Raw genomic sequence first — 18123 nt, forward strand, 5'->3', positions numbered from 1 at the left:
CGAGACAGCAAATAGTTCATCATTCGAAATAGTTCCATACATTACAGACACATTTTTAGCTACATGCTAGTGGCTCCAGCGTTGAGGAAGAAACCGAAATATCGCTCCCGTTGAATGCAAGTTGCGATTATTAAAACAAATCTGGTACCGGGAAGCGGCAGGTAAGCCATTTTTCGAGACGACATATGATGGCCCACCCTATTCAGTTAGTCTCTGATAACTGTTTATTTAACGAAGCTAATATAAAATTGTGTTATATACACGTCTAGATGTGTAAGCAGCTGTCTGAAAGGACAGAAACATCGGTGCACATAAGAAGCGTACTCATGATTGATTCTCTTCTCGGCGAGGTTTTGTACGCTGCACACAACATTGACAGGCACCCGTGACCGCGGGCTGGAAATACGACGGCATAAAAGCGGAGTGAAAAGAAGCAGCAGGAAGGGAAGACTCTTTTTGTTCCTTCGTTCTGCGGACGCATTTGCCGTTAGGTAAAAGAGCGTCCACAGCAGTTGTGTGCTTCTGTGAGAGCGTGAGCCTGTTCACGTTTTGCTTGCGGCGACCGGCCGTCATCAAAAGTTTACGGAGTTTGTCTCGCGAACAACTATTCCTTTTCAGGCTAGATTCCTGTATACTAAATAAGACAGGCGTAGGTCACATCTGCATGTATATGTCACAAATGTACGTTGCATGATGCTGTCTGTAATGAGTTCTCTTCTTTGCGCATAGAATACAGAAGGAACTGTTGGATTTATTGATGCGAAAATATTTGTTCCACAGGCATAGCTACACAAGATTTAGGAAAATATTATTATTGTTATCAAACCGAACTTTTGACCAGCTCGTAGAGGATGCTCGGGATAACTCGACGCATAAACGTGTTGCACTGTTAGAGAAAGCTTTTGCCAAGAAAAAGAAAATTGTTTAATCAAGAAAAACAAAGTAAGAGCCTTCGTTCTTATAGCACGTCCGAAGCTGGTGCATGGATCGCGGCAGATGGCGGATAACCGGGAGCCAACTCAGAGGCTTTTAATCTGAAATTCCGCAGCCGAGCGCAAGCGAGGCCCGAAGCCGCACAACAAAAGCATCCCGAAAGAAAACAACGTGATTCTACCGCCACTGCAGCCTACGAAACGAGAAACGCTCCATAAGATCACGCCTCCCCGTCCCTTACTAATCCTTTAACTCCCACACTTGATTTGTGTCGCAAATCCGAGGCCACGCACAAGGCTTTCAGCCAAAGTGGAGAAGACGGGAGAAAGGAGCAAAGAGGACGAGATCTGTGGTAGCCCAAAAAGCCAGGCGGGGAGGCTATTTTGGGCCTCACTCACCGCCCACTCCCCAGGCTGACCCCCTTCTCCCACAAAGACTGAATATTTCACGCGCTGCTCCACGTGTACAAAAAGGAGGGAAGAATTAAGGGAAATGGGAGCGGGAGGGTGCCTATATAAGCCTGGCATTTTCCTCGCCGCCACGCATCCCCATCCCACGTATGTGAGTACAACGCCAGCACCCAAGCCCGCGCTGCCCAAAGCTGCGCGACAGGACCAAGTCGTTCGGCTCGCGACGAATGCGTAGCCGAGATTATGAGCTCAAAATCCCCGCGCAAAACTTTTAACCCTCCCCCATCCCTGTGAATAGCTCCCCCTTCGCGCCATCTCCTTAAGCAACAGCAAAAGTCCCTCTATTCTTCCAGGTTGCTCAGCCCATATATCAACAACTCCCTCACCCCTATGCTGCCTTAAGGGAGTGACTTCCTTCTTTTTAGGGATTCAGAGTCGCGACCATTCAAGCCAACCACCAACAAGCGCAAGAACGTGCTACCTGTTCTTTCATTTGCAACAGCTCGCCGTGTTCGAACTCAGTGTTGATCGGGTTACTAAGATGTTGCTCTCCTCACAAATACAACGCTTATAGAGATGCCCGAAAAAGGTAAACTAAAATATAAAGCAACCTTCTCTTTCTCTCTTTTTGCTTACTGTGTGGGGAGTACGCAAGTTCACCTCAATTTCTTGTGATGCGCGTTATTAGACACTTGTTTTCAAGCCCCTTTCATCGTACATCTGGCTATATTCTGCGGATCTCCTATTAGTACCTATATATTCCGCCCTTGTATTTCGAGCTTTATTTATAGTATATTTCACACGCTTACACCACTTTTTGTTAGTTTATGTCCCATCTTTTCTTGATGTCAGTGCATGTTTCTAAGCCAAAAATCGGTTTAGCAAAGATATTTTCGTCTGGACGGTTTTCCACCCACGCGGTCGAGGTTAGAAGAATGCTTAACTAAACAACCTACAGCAATTCCCCTTTTCACCGACCTTCCACTGCTTGTTTAGTGCGCTCTTTTGTCCCACTTCGAATCCCCGTCTTCATCCACGGAGGTATACCCAGCTGAGCCCTAGTTCTCGTTTGCATTCTTGCCGCATGAAACCAGTTTGCGGCTGCGTCGTTTCTGGGAAACCGTTATTCTTTCCGGCTAATCTAACGCGTGCTCCCCCGCGCGGAGTATTCGGGTATCTACGCACGCACGTATGCGCGCACTTTCGCAGCCATGTTGCGCGTAAGAATAATATATAGTCTCACGGTTTCCGCTTTAGCAACGAGGCAGCTCCTACGTCAGTCGAGAAACGGACTTCTTGCGATAGAGAAAAAGCAAGAGAAAGATGAAGAATCTCGTCCACGGCCGGTAAGGTTGCGGCGTCAATCCCGACAGCAGATATATATCATACCTAGTCATCCCCTCCGCACCCTGAACGCTTCCTTAAGGCCCTGTGGGTAGGCGCAGCCAACCATGTCGTAGGCAGTGAGCACTGCTCGTCCAAATCCCGCGCCATTTCCTCCCCCAGAAACTTCTGCGTCCTCAATGGAGTTTCCCTGTTTCTCCTTAGCAACCATTTGTGTTTGTCTTCCTCGGAGTGGAGGGAAGGTACGTTGCGAGGGACTGAGCTTCCTCACCGCTGTCGCCTTCCATAACTCTTGCTCTGACGCGCAACCACGCCGGACGCAAGCTGTGATGCCGTTTCCACGTGTGATCCAGCGGAGGACACTGTTAGCGTTAACGCGGTACAGTTCTGAAGTGAGCACCGAAGCCGGAATCCATTCTTGCCTCGTTTCTTCCTCCCTGTACTGATGGGGGCCGCACATCATTGCCTGCTACTGCACTATTTTTGTTACTTAGATCGGAAGAGCTTAACGGGGGCTTACCAACTTTGGTGTGCGTAGCCACTAGTTCGATCGCAGTGTATGACCGGTTGAAACGCGATAAAATGGAGGATGTCCTCGCGTCGTACTTATGGAATATAATTAAAGTCGTTGAAAAGTAGTGTCTGGAATTTAGTAGAAAGAGAGAGAGAGAGAGAGAGAGACCCTTTAATGAAGAACAAAGATTTTAGCCGGAGTTTAAATTTCGCTTACATGGTACTCTGTGTAGGAAGGGGAATTGGGGAGGAAAAGATTGAAAAAGAATCGTGGGGAGACGTTAACTCGCCTTATCAGGCTCTGAGTGAATTATACGCTGCGCTGCTGGCCTAAAACCGAAGCGGACTCTAAAGAAACAAAGAAAAAATGGTGCAAAGAAAGGAAAATTTTTGAAAAAAAGGAAGAGAGACAGAATACAGGAAGGAAGGAAGGAAGGAAGGAAGGAAGGAAGGAAGGAAGGAAGGAAGGAAGGAAGGAAGGAAGGAAGGAAGGAAGGAAGGAAGGAAGGAAGGAAGGAAGGAAGGAAGGAAGGAAGGAAGGAAGGAAGGAAGGAAGGAAGGAAGGAAGGAAGGAAGGAAGGAAGGAAGGAAGGAAGGAAGGAAGGAAGAGTGGGAGGGTAAAAGGAAAGAAGAAAGGAAGGTAGGGAGGGAGGACGGAAGGAACGAACGAACGATAGAGCGAACGAACGAAGAGGAATAAAGTAAGAAATGAAAGTCGAAAGCAAGTAAACGTGCGAAGAGACGTCGAAAGAAAAGGGGGAAACAGAAAGAAGAAAAGAAAAGCAAGAATAAAGGAAGGAAAGGGAAAGGAATAAAGAAAACAGAGACAGAGAATAAAAGAAAGCATACGCACTGTTGGACTATAAGAGTACAGTTCCGTCACTTGCGTGACGCCAACAAGCCCGGCCACCCACCCCAACGAGCGTGTGCAAAGGCGTGGAGCAAATGCCGTCGCGCTCACAAGAGCGACGACTGCGGTTCCCTTCGCCGCCGCCCAACACCGGCCGTGGGCTGCATCTGCAAGTCGAAAGCTTTCTCCACCGCCGCCCGGGCTTTGCGAAGCCGGAAAGGCTTAGCGAAGCCGCGTACGCCTCATATTTTGATACCCCAGCCTCCTTACTTTTTCCCACCTTCCGATTAACTTCCCCCAAAGTGGCTTTGTCCGGTCGTGGTCTGCCGACCGTGTTTATCTTAGGACGGCTGCGCGGGCAGCTTTTGTCATCTTCATAATCCGCGAAGCCTATAACCCCACGAGTTCCAAGGCGCCGCGTAGAATAGACAAAAAGACCGGGGAAGCGATCGTCACCTTATTTGGTGTTATGTTTTCGTGGTAGGCTTTCGCGGGATGGACTACGAGAATGGTACGTAGAGTGGGGCCCGCGCGATAAGTGAACTTCGCAGAGACTTCAAGAGAAAGATGTTTATACGCCGCGTCGATGAGTCTTAATTCTTATTCACTGGCAAAACCTTGCGTGTAATGCACAGCATCTTAACTAATGTAGTAGTGTTAGCAGTAGTGCGCGTTCACGATGACAAAAGACTGCACTATAACTTCACTCTCCTTCCTGTTTATCTGCGGTTAAGGCCTGCAAGGCACTCCTAAGCTTACTGAGAGCGTCGATTATGAACGACAGACTATGTCCGCAGTGCTGTCTCCGCTAGAGACTTGTGTTGCCATTTTACTCTTTTTTTAAGGCGAAAGCCTTCAATGGCTCATACTGTCGTGGACAAAGTTTGTCCCGATTTTGCGACGGCTATCGCGTGGCGTTCCTTGGCGTGAGTTCAAGCGTGAGATTGCAGATGGCAGGAACGCTAGACAAGATGAGACTTCTGGGGGAAAGGTGCAGTATCTGTCACACTTTCTCCGACAAATGTGCGTTTGGATGGTACACCATCGCTCCTGTCGCGTGGCGTTCCTTGGCGCGCGTTCAAGTTTGGGATTGCAGATGACAGGAATGCTAGACAAGATGAGACTTGTCAGACTTAAGTGTATACCCAATAATGTAGCCCATGTCTTTTCTCATACACAAGAAAAATATGATCTTAACCTGGTTAGGTTGTCCCCAGGTGGTCGAAATTACTCCGTAGCCCTCCACTATGGCTCCTATTTTTCTCTTTCCACTTTCACTCCCACCTTCTTTCCTTCCCTTGCGGCGCGGTTGAGGTGTCCACAGTAAACAAGTGAGACAGCTACTGCGCCTTTCCCTTCCTATAAATCAATCAGTTTTCCCCTTGCGGTGCGGTTCACGTGTCCACAAAAACAAGTGTGACAGATATGGCTCCTTTCCTTTATTGTGAACCAATAATTATTATTATTATTTAGAATTATGAGCCCCGCTGCGATGGTGCAGTGGTAAGACATCCGAGTAATGTGCCGGGGTATAGCCGGGGCACCAGCCCGATCCCGACCGCAGCGGCTGCGTTTCGATGGAGGCAAAACGAAGAAGCGTCCGTGTGCTGTGCGATGTCAGCGCACGTTAAAGATCCCCAGGTGGTCGAAATTACTCCGTAGCCCTCCACTACGACTCCTCTTTCTCTCTTTCCACTTTCACTGAACCTTCCTCCTTTCCCTTACAGCGCGGTTCAATTGTCCGCGGATCAATTTTGACAGATACTGCGTCTTTTCGTTTACGTGAACTATTTGTTTATTATAAGAATTATGAACGAAAAAACGCGGATTGAAAATTGAGTGTGCCCCGCCGGGGTGGTGCAGTGGTAAGACGCCCGACTACTGTGCCGGAGTTCCCGGGTTCGAACCCGACCGCGGCAGCTGCGTTTCGATGGAGGCGAAACGAAGTGGCGTCCGTGTGCTGTGCGATGTCAGCGCACGTTAAAGATCCCCAGGTGGTCGAAATTACTCCGTAGCCCTCCACTACGGCTCCCTTTTCTCTCTATCCACTTTCACTCCCACCTTCATCCCTTCCCTTACGGCGCGGTTCAGATACTGCGCCTTTCCCTTCCTATGAACCAACCAACCAACCAACCAACCAACCAACCAACCAACCAACCAACCAACCAACCAACCAACCAACCAACCAACCAACCAACCAACCAACCAACCAACCAACCAACCAACCAACCAACCAACCAACCAACCAACCAACCAACCAAAATTGAGTGTTAAAGAGGCTATCGCTGCATCAGTCGCAGCTTTCGCTCTATCACTAGGTTCAAACCATGCTTAATCCCCCACATTTTTTTTCTTTCGGGAGAATAGAACTAGTAGCTCGAGCTGTGCGGACAGCCACGCGAGCGTGTAGGATTTGGATTTCCTAACCTCTCTGTCGTCTCACCACTGTTAACTTTAAAGAGCCTCATGCGCATCTCCTGCGCGAACCCTGGTAAGGTATCCTTTTTGCCCCTCGGCACGGGAATTGGATGCCACGGTCCTTGTTAACACTGGACCTCAGTGCGAACAACCATCGGCTTTCTAGAAATCTACAATTGCCTTTTATCGCATGCTAAATCCACTTACCATGACATCATTACTGTTGAAGATCGTGTGAGCGATATCATGGGCGAGGTATTGTTGCCTGTTGTATGGGAAATCGGCGTTCATCAATACGTCGTGTCCAATGGGCCTGCATAGCCTCGTCATCGATACCGGACCATCTACGAGACTGTTTGGCGATTCATTTGGGCTGTTTTGTCCACTCGTGATTGTCTGGAGCGATGGAGCGTTACTTCAGTGTTGTTGTTGGTGGTGGTGTCCCGATAAAAATGGCGAATACACATAAGGGAGATCGGCCCCACCAGGCGGTGATTACAGTTTCCGAGGTTCCATTCTGCAGAACTGAGATTATAATTTTGATAAAATCCGGTTCACTAACAGTGATTATTTCGGGTGGTGCATGGGCTTTCTGAAACTTTCATTAGTGAGATTAATAAAATAATAATGGCAATATAGCAATAAATAAATAAGAATTACGCAATTAGAAATAAAAAAGTATACAAAAATAAAGGACAAAATTGTAACAACCAGTTGTGATGGAAAACATTTTGATTCTAGTAGAATATTTTGTATTGCAGAGCATACATTCCCATCGGCACGTCCTAGAATAGAAGCGCCATGAGACAGTACAACCGCTGACGACAAGTGCAAACTAAGTTTCTGTAACGGCATTTCTAAATACCGCCTCCTGAGCGATGTATCATCATTATCATCAGCCTGATTATATCCACTGCAGGGCGAAGGCCTCTCCCATATTTCTCCACTTAACCCGGTTCTGTGCTAGCTGCATCCACTTGACCCCTGCGAACTTCCTAACCCCATCCGCCCACCTAACTTTCTGCCACCCCCTGCTACGCTTTCCTTCCCTTGGAATCCAGTTTGTTACCCTAAGCGACCATCGGTTATCCTCTCTTCGCACTACATGTCCTGCCCACGCCCATTTCTTCTTCTTAATTTCCACTAGAATGTCGGTAATTTGAGTTATTTCTCTGACCCACTCTGCACGATTCTTATCTCTTAATGTTACCCCTACCATTTTTCGTTCCATAGCCCTCTGGATTGTCCTCAACTTAAGTAGAACTCTCTTGGTTAGCCTCCACGTCTCAGCCCCATAGGTGAGTACAGGTAAGGTGCAACTGTTGTATACTTTCCTCTTGAGCGATACCGGTAAGCTGCTAGTCATAATCTTCGAGTGCTTGCCAAATGCGCTCCATCCCAATCTTATTTTTCTTGTTATTTCCTTTTCAAGCGATGTATATCTGCGTCAAAAGAGCAAAAAATGTTCATTGGTTTTCTGGCTCATCCCAATATTGGTGTGCATGCCCGAACTGCCCGCTCGCGCAGTCGAATCGCCACGCAACCGTCACCTGCATGGTAGCGCGCATCTTCTGGCGCGCAGTTCATGTTGGATTCCGCGGACAAGGTATTGCTTCATTTTTTTTTCTTGTGGTCGCTTTCCCAATGGCCACTTCGAACGCCTGTTATTAGCGGCAGGCTTGCTCAGTTTATGGCGAAATCGTTGCTTAGCGGTGTCAGGTGGATTTTGGCGTCGTCATGCCGTGTGGCCAATACTTGGTCGCCTATGCCGTGAACTTATTAGTAACTTGCCGGAAGAATTCTTTTTCTTGGAAGAAGAAGAGTTCCTGATACAATCGTCTTTGCTTTTTTTTTTTTTTTTTTTTTTTTTTTGTGCAGAACAACTGTGTTAACTTGGTGTTTAGGCGAAATTGGCGATGATGCATCTCCCTAAGGCCATGAGTTTGTGCAACTGTGTTATAACCTTGTTATTTCATTCCCATTAGTCCATGTACTCTTGTCTAGACCCGCTTCGCGTAACCAAGAAATATGGCGTTGTGGACAGTAAAACACATTGCAAATGCATTAGTTGTTTCTGATTTTATGCAAGGAATTTGGCTTATTTGATAACTATTCTATGAATTCTATAGGATCCGAAGCATGAAGAACAGGGGAAAAGGGTTCTCACTTTCAAGGTGTGCTTTGTGACTGCCTCCTTTTTCTCCTGATCCTTATCTTTGCAATACTAGTCATGTCGGTGCCATGCATACAATTTTGCATATTTGGTACTCGGAGACCGAGAAAAATGCTCTGCGTAAATAACTGCCCTAATCGCTCTCAAACGTCGCAGACAAGTAGCATTTTATGGTCTATTCTCTTTCAGAAGTAGCTTAACATCGACATTTGTATGGGCCATCCGCAGTTAATGAGAAACTTATCTGCTCCATTCAAAGACAGGCGAGCCGAGTAGCATTCCTGGCTGCGTGTCATGCCAGGAGACGAAGCAATTGAAGGCTATTTAAGAGCCCGGAAGAGGGGCGCCGTTTCAATAATGGTTATTATCACGATATCACATCGTTTTATCAAGGAAAGCCGTGGACTTTACTCGTGATTTAATTTCAACCAGCAGAGAGAACAGCATCCTTTTAATACTTAAGGACGCGGGATCAAATCTCGGCCCGGTAGCCGCACCCATGTACTGTGCGATGTCATTGCGCTCTAAGAAGCCCCCTGGTGGCCGACATTTCCAAGTCATCATTTGCGTTCTTTGAACTTGTTTTTCAAGTATAGCTTTGGGACGTTAAACCCGACAAAGCAATAAGAGTAGCATTTTCAAAACCGCCACGCAGCTTTTCGTTTACAGAGCTGAGCAATTGGTTGCTTCTTCGTCCGGCAGGTCGCGCACCCAGCACAATGAAGTGATTTTAGAGTCGGTTGTTAAATTTACCCAGTGAAGGAAAGAGTGGACACAAAACACGCGTACACAAGAGAAGAGATGTTAGACACGGGAGGCAGTCGGGCTTTCAGCTGCGCTTTATTGCAATATGCAGCTACCGCTCAAAGATAACGAAGCATAACCAACTACCGGGGGTTAAAACCCTATGCAGAGAGTTTTTTTTTTTTTTTTTCTCTCCATCGGTTGCTTAAAAGAGGCTTCAGCTACACCTCGACGAAATCCAATATGGGTAGTAATGCTATTACACTGAAAAATAATGCGCACATATCAACAAAATACATGTACTTTTTGAAAGGGGCGGCTACGCGATTCGAGTAAAAGCTTGCAGTAACACCAACCACATTCCTATGGTAAGATAATATATTCTCGATGAAATTCATCCCTCATTCATTCTGTGAACGTGGCGAGCTTTTCTCATATTCAGCCTCTTCAAAACAATGCGATCTGAATTCAACACCTACAAAGCCGAAACGGAACCGAAACTGCACCCAACTTTTTCTTCGAGAGCGAGACCACCTTGCCATCTCTTGACGGTAAAGCGAACCTGACGGCGCGCCGCATGACCTCCGAGATTACCGTGCGCGCGAGTGTTGCGCGGAGGTAATCTCGGAGGCTTGGACGCCGCAACGATTCCACGAACATGGCGCAGCCCAGGCGTTTTCCGTGAAGCTGCCTGTCAGAAGCGTAAACACGCCCGCGACCTATCGTTTTACGTCCTTCGGTGCAATGTTACGGTGACGACAGCGCGTCCGAGTCTCGAAGCGCAATGATCCGCGTATTCGTGCCCGCGTACCGTCAAGTGGACATTCCGAACGGACGGCGGTATGTTGTTTACTGCGTCGAAGTGACCGTTTCAGGCGTTTGTCACCGGCTGGAACGCAGGTACAGCACTTTCCACACTCTACACAAGAAGGTCAAGCGCATGCTGGGAAGTCAAGCACCTTCCGGGTTCCCTCCGAAACGTCTCCGTGGTCTGAACCCCAAGTTGCTGGAACAGCGGCGCGCGGGGCTGGAACGGTACCTACAGGACCTAGTGCGGATTCCTGCCCTGTCGTCGCATCTGCTGTCTTTCCTCGAAGTGCCTGCGTCGCTCTCACCTGCTGTCAGCAACGGCTCCGTCGACAGCGACGAGCAGGAGTTCAAGCCCTTGCACCAGCCCATTCTGGGTTTCCCAAAGGACCCGTATTTGGATACTTCCAGCAGCGATTCGCTTCCCGACGTCGTCATGCAAGGTGTCATGAATGGCCTCTTTGGTGGTTATGACTATGACGACTAACGGTAGCGCCTGCCGCTCTAATTTGGGTTCGTTATTTTCGATCCGTCACTTCTGCGTGTATTTTGGTGTGAAGCTAGTTGTACTAGCCTTTCGCATCGCGTCCCCCTTGGCAGTGTCTGCATTGCCATCAGCGATGCGCGCTATAGCTTTACTACGCCTCTCGGGGAGGTGCAGTGCTTTTTGTTGAATTTACGATTTTCGCAGAGTCACAGTTTTTGCCACAGCTCAGGTAAAGTTATATAGAAGCGCATTTTTCGTTTGTTGAGCAAACGTAATAACGTTATGTTGATTTTTAGTTTCCTCCTGATCACATTATCCTGACAGCCTTTTATGGCTTTGAAATGTTTCTAATATAGCGAATTATATTGGTGTGTTGCCATTTTGCATTGTTGACGCTCATTTTTTTTTTTTTTTTTTATTTGTTGCTGTCGTGCAAAGCATCTATGGACGTACTGAGCCGTGTATAGCTTGCCTCTATTAAATATGCAAGGCATTTGCCAATGCGTGTCACAACTTTACCCATACTTTACCACCATGTATTTGCAACAGGGCCTACAGTACCTTGACAATCGATAGTTAGTTTTTGACCAGATGTAGTTAATTAAGCTAGAATTTATCCTAATCCAACTGACTTGCAGTACATGTGCTCAAAGTTGTTCTTTAATATTGGTTAAAAGTACCTTGCTGCTTTAGTCTATTAAAAATGTTTTTGAGCTAACTTACAAGACACTTTGTAACTACTCAGTTATCTTCCTACATCAATTCTGCTAAAGTCAAATAATAAAGCGTGTTTTTTTTTCTTTTTTGAAACTGCCCCATTTTTTCTCCTTTAATCACTTTTAATAACCAAATACATAATTCTGTGACTAGGGCAGCTTTATGTTTTTATAGCGATTAAAATGAACAGACAAGTATCTTCTGTACTTGTAAGTTTTATGCACAGAAACTGGAGGAAATACTCAGTAATGAACTCAGTCTACATGATTAAGGTCTTGCGCCTGCATCATTAAAAATTGATTGTTATTTATGAACTCAGCCGACAAAGAATGCCTCTCACCTTTTCTTTTTCTTTTTTTTAGTTAATGTGTCCACACAAATGTTGGCAGGCTGTAATTCCTAATTTGTGCAGTCCTGTGCCAGTGCTGTTGCACACCAGAGTTCATAGCTGGAAAGTGTCAAACATTTAGGGTATAGTATACACTGAAGTGCCCATTGTTTTTAATGGATGGACCACATTTCATGAGATGGAGTCCCAATTCAGCCTGTAGCTCTTCGTCACTGAGCACTTGACTTTTTCTTTGGCAGCCAGTCTGCTTTATTCACCTCCTCAAACCTTTCCTGTGCCTTACACGAGCATAGTTTTGTAACCTACAGTATTTCTGTGATCAGCACAGGCGTGTGCAGGGTTCTGCATTAGCGTAGTGGTTGTCAAGTTTCACTACAGCCCTCTCCACCCCAGCCCAGCCAATGCCACTATGGCCAAAATTCAGGGCAAAGATGCTGCAGCAAAGAGAAAGGGAGGGTTATAAAACATTGGTTTTGATGTGCTAGAATTGCATCATATACAAAATATCGAGCGCATTAAAAACAAAAGCTTCGTCATAGATTCAGAATTTAAAATGATGCGAGAACGCGTTTCTCTTTATGGTCCCTTGAGTCTAGGGCTTTCTGTAGGTAAAGGTGGCAAGTAAGCAGTCCTTAGAATGCAACACCACGGGCCTTCAGCCACCAGGTGGCACAGATTCTACAGAGTAAAGGCATAGGGCAGAACTGGCGTCACCCGTAGAGGATTAAAGGGGGGTGGCCACACCCCCTGCTTCCCCCCTCTTACGCACGCCTGTGATGATGCACCAACTGCTTGACAGTTGAATTGGTCAGGAACATGCTCTTCTTGAGTCAGCTCTAAAATGCAAATTTCCATGTTTTAGTTAGTCATTTCCTGTTATGAGTCGTGTGCACTTGAGCCTCTTTGTGGCGCTTTACCATATAAGCCATGTATCTATTTCCAGTAAAATCTTGTTTTGCATCAACTTGAAAATGTATTAACTATGAGGCAATCTTGATGACAATACAGGCTGTTTTATTTCAGCATCCTTTTTAAAATGTGCTTTCTGTTTTTTGAAGAGGTAAGAGGATATCTTGCTAGGAGGACCTCAAGCAAGAAAACCTAGTGTAGCATTCCCAGTCATAAAGTGGAAAGTTTGGCTTCCTGGCCTCAAAGCAGCATCCTAGGGGAAATAAAAATGGCAGTTACACAAAATTTTGCCTGCCAAAGCATGTGCTGCAAGACCACCCCATGAGGCTCGCACAGAGCTCCTGGGCATTGGAGGGGTCTCGACGATAGCTTCCTGATGTGACATTTTAAGCATTGATGGTGTAAAAGAGGTCATACTGCGCGGCATAGAATCTAACTCAGTGAGCTGTACAGTGTCAGCATAGGCTTTATCATGTCACAACAAATCAGCTGTGGTGAAAAGCCGAGCGGTGATGAATTCTACTACGTCGTGCTGTAAAATGCAGAAAAAGCTAAAGAGAACAACTGTTGACACACTCATTTGGTAGAACATACCAGAGAGGATCAAAAGGTCAGTTGACAGTGCCAGCATTTGTGTTTGCCTTCGTCCTTGCTTTTTAACATGACATGACAGACTAATTGGTATATATTCATAGCTAACGAGCCCAAAGGGTAACGACAAGGAAAGAAGACAGCACAACAGAAGCACTTGATTTTGCATCTCCTTTCTTCCTAATTCTTTTCCTTCTCTCATTTCTTCACGAGGTGTATAGCTATAGGCGGTAGCCGTAGTTCATGCAAAGGTGCTTTTTTAATCATGGATGAAGGAATGGATGGGATTTTCAGAACTGAAGGCTTCCCTATTCATGATTTCAGTTTTGTCTTGATTGCTGTCATAAAAAAATGAAACGGGTTCTTAAATTTGTGGAATATTTATATTCAAATATTACAGTACGGTATTTTTGCTGCACATATATGTTCTGGCCAAAGGTTATTTGATTTCTGTGAGCAAATGCTGAGCAAACTAACAGTCCCTCTTTGCACTGCTGTGCATGCAGTGTATTATTTCTTGCATGCCACCGACAGCATTTGTTCCTTAGCCCATTTCTTGGCACTTGTACCAAAGCTTCTGCTGACGCTTGACCAGTTGTCGTTATATTTGTATCCTTAATTTGAGAAACCGAATGCAGCTAATTCAATGGAACCTGTCCGCATTTGCATTATTTAAAATTTCTCTGGAAACCAAATGTGTTGTGTAAATGCCATACCTCATAGCAGGCTGCTTATTTGTGAGGTCAACTGTGGTGTAATGAGTGAAAACGGTCACATATATGCAAAAGAACAGAACATTTATATACATGTGCTTTCAACAGTATTGGAACAACATATTTTGTCAACACAAACAGATGCAACAGGAATAGAACATTGCACAAGGACTAACGTACGCCAAGAAGGTTGTTGCTGCTGCAGCTGGTAACAGAATCTATAGCATTCCTATGATGTGGAATTTGAACCTTGCCAACGCTGTTTAGTCATTGCTCTACTGTTTTAGCCTTTGGAATCTTTTTTAAGTGTGTCTGTGCAAACTCACTGTCTGTCTGCTACAATAAACCAGATGTTGACACATTTTCACAGCAGCTGCGTGATCCATGAACCCTTATCAGCATTGCTTCTCTATACACAGTGTACTGGGTCTAGGACCCCATCGAACTAAAATATAAATATATTTTTGAAATTTGCAGTGAGCATTGTAGGCTTCAGTGATATTGAATTCACAACTTGTCATTTATGAACCCCATAAATGAATTTACTGTAAGATGGACATACCAAGGCAGGTGCAACAAAAATGTTTATCTCAATCTGTATTTTGTTGTCTGTGCCCAGGTTGGGGTAGATATCAGATTTCAAACATTAACCATATTGTTCACAAGTCAGTGAACATTCTTTACACTGCTTTAATGACTTTAAGATAACCCTGTTACCTAACACAGGGTTATGGAATGTATGACATATCTTAGTATTGTTACACTGTTATGTGTGGATTTAATTCAGAGTACGCCAAATAGCCTGGTGAAACATTTGTTAAACAGAAGTCTAGACCCAGTTTTGTGCACATTATGACAACAAGCATCACTTGTTAGCTGTATTTCAAAGTGTATTGCAAAAGGCTACACACGTAATGTGGCAGAGAGACAATTTTGTCACTTCTTACAGCTTAGTATTGTCAGCGGAGAGGAGAAACAAAGCTGAAAACACGAAACACATCCTTTCATCTAAACACCGAAAATTGTAGACTGCACAGCTTTAGATTTCTTGATTCGCCTCAGGATTCTACGAAGAGAGCAATATACAACGGTGGCCACAACGACACAAGAATGTTTTTAGTTACCGCCGCCTAGGAAAACGCACATCATATCACAAGACACACTTTGACTATGGCTGCCACTTTAACACCTGCCTATATGCCTCCAGTGTGTGTGAGCTGTTGGGATCACGGGCTGCTTGCTCTAGCTAGGCTTGTTTTAGAGGAGCATTGTTACTTGAAAAAGTCAGCACTGCTGCCAACGAACAAATCACAATATTTATACCTTTCTTTCCAAAATTTTGATTATAAATGCTGCAACATTTCTGGCATTCTCAAGATATCATTGTTACCTATGTCATTCTAGATAGTAATTGGTTCTTGACAACGTTTCATCTCTCACTCATCGTAGTTTAATGTTCTCTTTTTTTTTTTCTTTTTCAAGTTTCGAGCATAATGCAAAAAAAAAAAATCAGATTTAGTTCTTGCGATTTTCAGGCAGCATTTTTAAAGCAGAACAGTGTATTTGAGTCTAAGGGGAACTCTGGGGAGAACCTTCCCGATATATGAAAATTCTTCTCGATATTAAACTCTGCTATGCTAAGGGCATTCGCATTTGGCTCCGACGCATACAGTACTGCGTGGAAACCAGTGACTGTCACTCCTTGGACCGTATCACATTATGCAAGTACTTAGCAAACTATTCATGTCAGCACAGTTTCAATGGCTTGGTTGCAGCTTTATGCCTTCCAAATGGCATCCTGTTCAAAGGAAATGAACATTGTCATCTGGAATTTTTGTACTTTAAAGCAGCGTGAAAAGGTTTACATGTGCATTGGCTTTGTTTACCGGCAAAAAGAAAAGCACTTCAATTGTAGCTCTGTGTAGCTTGTGTCAAACTTGTATAGTAAAATATTAACTTGCTCAAATCAGATTTGTATGCTGCCCGTATATTCTTGATAAGGTATAAGGGCTGCTGCAAATGCCAGCACTGAGTTGGAAAAACATTAGTAGTGAAATGACTGCACCAGTAGTTGGAATTCAAGTTCTGAAAAATTTGAGACCATGCACAAGTTATTTAGCTAAGGCACCTCTATAACAACCTGTATGGTTTAAATTCGTGTCCTTGTACTATTACATGTTGCAGTACTACTACTTGGAGAAAGCTCTTTCCTACCAGTCCGAACGTGGAATCTGGCATTTACAGCTGTTTTACCTCGTAGTGGCAAAATAACATGTTTCAATGTCTGAACAGGCCATATTTGTTAATAGGTTCCTTTAGTGATGCTCTGTTATTTATGCCTGCTGTATAATCCAAACAAACCTAGCGTGTGAATGTCTGTTAGGGAAGACAGCATCTTTTAGAGCAGAGAATAGGAAACGGTCCTCGAATACACAAGCTCACTTGCCGTAGCCTTTCCTCGTGGCAGCCAGTCCCACACAAGAAAGGTAAACAACAATGCCTACAACAAACACAGAATGACAACAATCAAAATAAATTAGAGGAAAACAAGATGGCGCCCAGCACCACTGAGGATCCATGCATACTTTGAAATAAATTAGGAGTGACACCAACCAAGTCACGCATTTCAATTCAATCGACACCTTCCAATCATCTGTTGACGTGTCCTTCAAAGCTTCAGTGTCGGTACCATGACCATATATGCGCCATTGTTGCATGACTTTCAGCTGCTTCCTGAAGCCATGAAGTGACACGGTGACTTCGGAATGTCCACTGCACCCCATCACAGGAGTGCGAACTTCACATGCATGGCTTCGCGATTGTTCGATGCCTCGTCTGACAGAAAGAAAGGAATGCTGCCAAACACTTCAGTCCGAAATCATCGATCTGTTGCTCTTTTCGAGCACTAACTCAATGTTTTCAAGTCCCTGACATGAGCACTTGAATACCACACTTCAGCATTATAACTGCCACAATGTACTTCACGTGTTTCTGCAGAGCTGCATCACTCTGGAGACACCTCTGAAGAAGCCACAACCTTGCTGTCTGGTCATGCACATCCGCCAACCATGCAGTAAGCAGTCCTTGGCGCCCCCTACCCAGCAGGGTCCACCTAGGGAAACTCTCTACGCCTCCTCTGAGTTCCGTAACCTCACAAACAGCCTGCCCTTGGTCCAGGGGTTTTGTAGCCTCAACGGCTGAAAGTCCGCGCTCAGACACCGCTCTCGTGAGCCCACCACAGCAACTAGGCAGAAGTCCGGCAGCCGCTCGTCGCCATACAGGGGACCAGTCCTTCCCTTGGCGACAACGGCCGTGTTGAGCTGCCTGACGACGAGCTCCACTACCTCCCTCGCCGTGGTCTCGGGCGTAACATGCAACTTGATGCTTGTACCCGGCGGAAGACCCGACTCGTACGCGGCGTACACCCTAAGAACACTGGGCGCCAGCGCCGTGGACGTCACGGTGTCCTCTGCGCTCTCCTCGTCGTAGTCTTCTTCGTCATTGAGGTCGAAGGACACGTTAGAGACGCCATCGCGGCCTTCGGTCGAAGACGTCTCGTCAATGTCGTCCATGTCTTCCTGCGGCCTCTCCAGGACGAGCCGCGACGCTGACGCGCAGCGTCTAATTTCCATGGGCGCGCCCCCAGCTGTTCCAGACGCGCTGGGGCCGCCGACAGTGAGAAACATTTTGGCGTCGATCAGGTCATCGACACGCGAGACCCGGCGTGCCTGCGCGGAGGAGGACGTGAATGTTGGAGGCACGATGGACGGCTGTGTCTGGCGCCTGCGTGTGGGGCTTGATGACGTGGGTGAGGGTGCCGACGAGCCGGGCGTCGTCCACACGGCGCTCATGGGGAGGCCTCCGTTCAGCGAGCGGTCACGCGCGAAGGACAGGGCGTCCATGATCCAGCGCATGCCGCGCCACGTCTGCTCCAACTGCGTCTGGAAGTCTTGTAGCTGCGTGAGCCGGCTCCGAGCTGCCGCAACTTCTGGCGCCGAGAAGGCCTGCAGAGAGGAATGGCGTGGGTTATTCAAGAGGTGACAAAAGAATGCGTACATCATCTACGCTTGTCGCGACACTTTTAAACTTTGATCACGGTCCTTTGAACTGAAAGCTACCAAGCACCTTGGGAATGCTCAAAGCTCAGGAGTTGGCTGTTGGCGCC

General features: G+C 46.1%; 2 protein-coding genes across 3 annotated transcripts in view; one reads left to right on the plus strand and one right to left on the minus strand.

The window, feature by feature from the left end:
• The first annotated feature begins 10004 nt into the window (after positions 1-10004).
• Positions 10005-14330, plus strand: LOC146189996 (sorting nexin-24-like). The gene has a single exon (XM_084604715.1). It carries the CDS (start codon positions 10170-10172, stop codon positions 10677-10679), a length of 510 nt encoding a protein of 169 aa, XP_084460841.1. The 5' UTR covers positions 10005-10169; the 3' UTR covers positions 10680-14330.
• Positions 14331-14785: 455 nt separating this feature from the next.
• The window catches only part of wake (ankyrin repeat and fibronectin type III domain containing protein wide awake), a 442715-nt gene continuing 439377 nt past the window's right edge, over positions 14786-18123 (minus strand). For both annotated transcript variants that reach the window (XM_084604717.1, XM_084604716.1), the window contains one exon: positions 14786-17962. In XM_084604717.1, coding sequence (XP_084460843.1) covers positions 17084-17962 — 879 coding nt within the window. In that variant the 3' untranslated portion in view covers positions 14786-17083. The remainder of the gene's footprint in view (positions 17963-18123) is intronic.

This window comes from Amblyomma maculatum, chromosome 5 (assembly GCF_055883805.1).
Source record: "Amblyomma maculatum isolate TAMU_Amacu chromosome 5, ASM5588380v1, whole genome shotgun sequence".
Lineage (NCBI taxonomy): Eukaryota > Metazoa > Arthropoda > Arachnida > Ixodida > Ixodidae > Amblyomma > Amblyomma maculatum.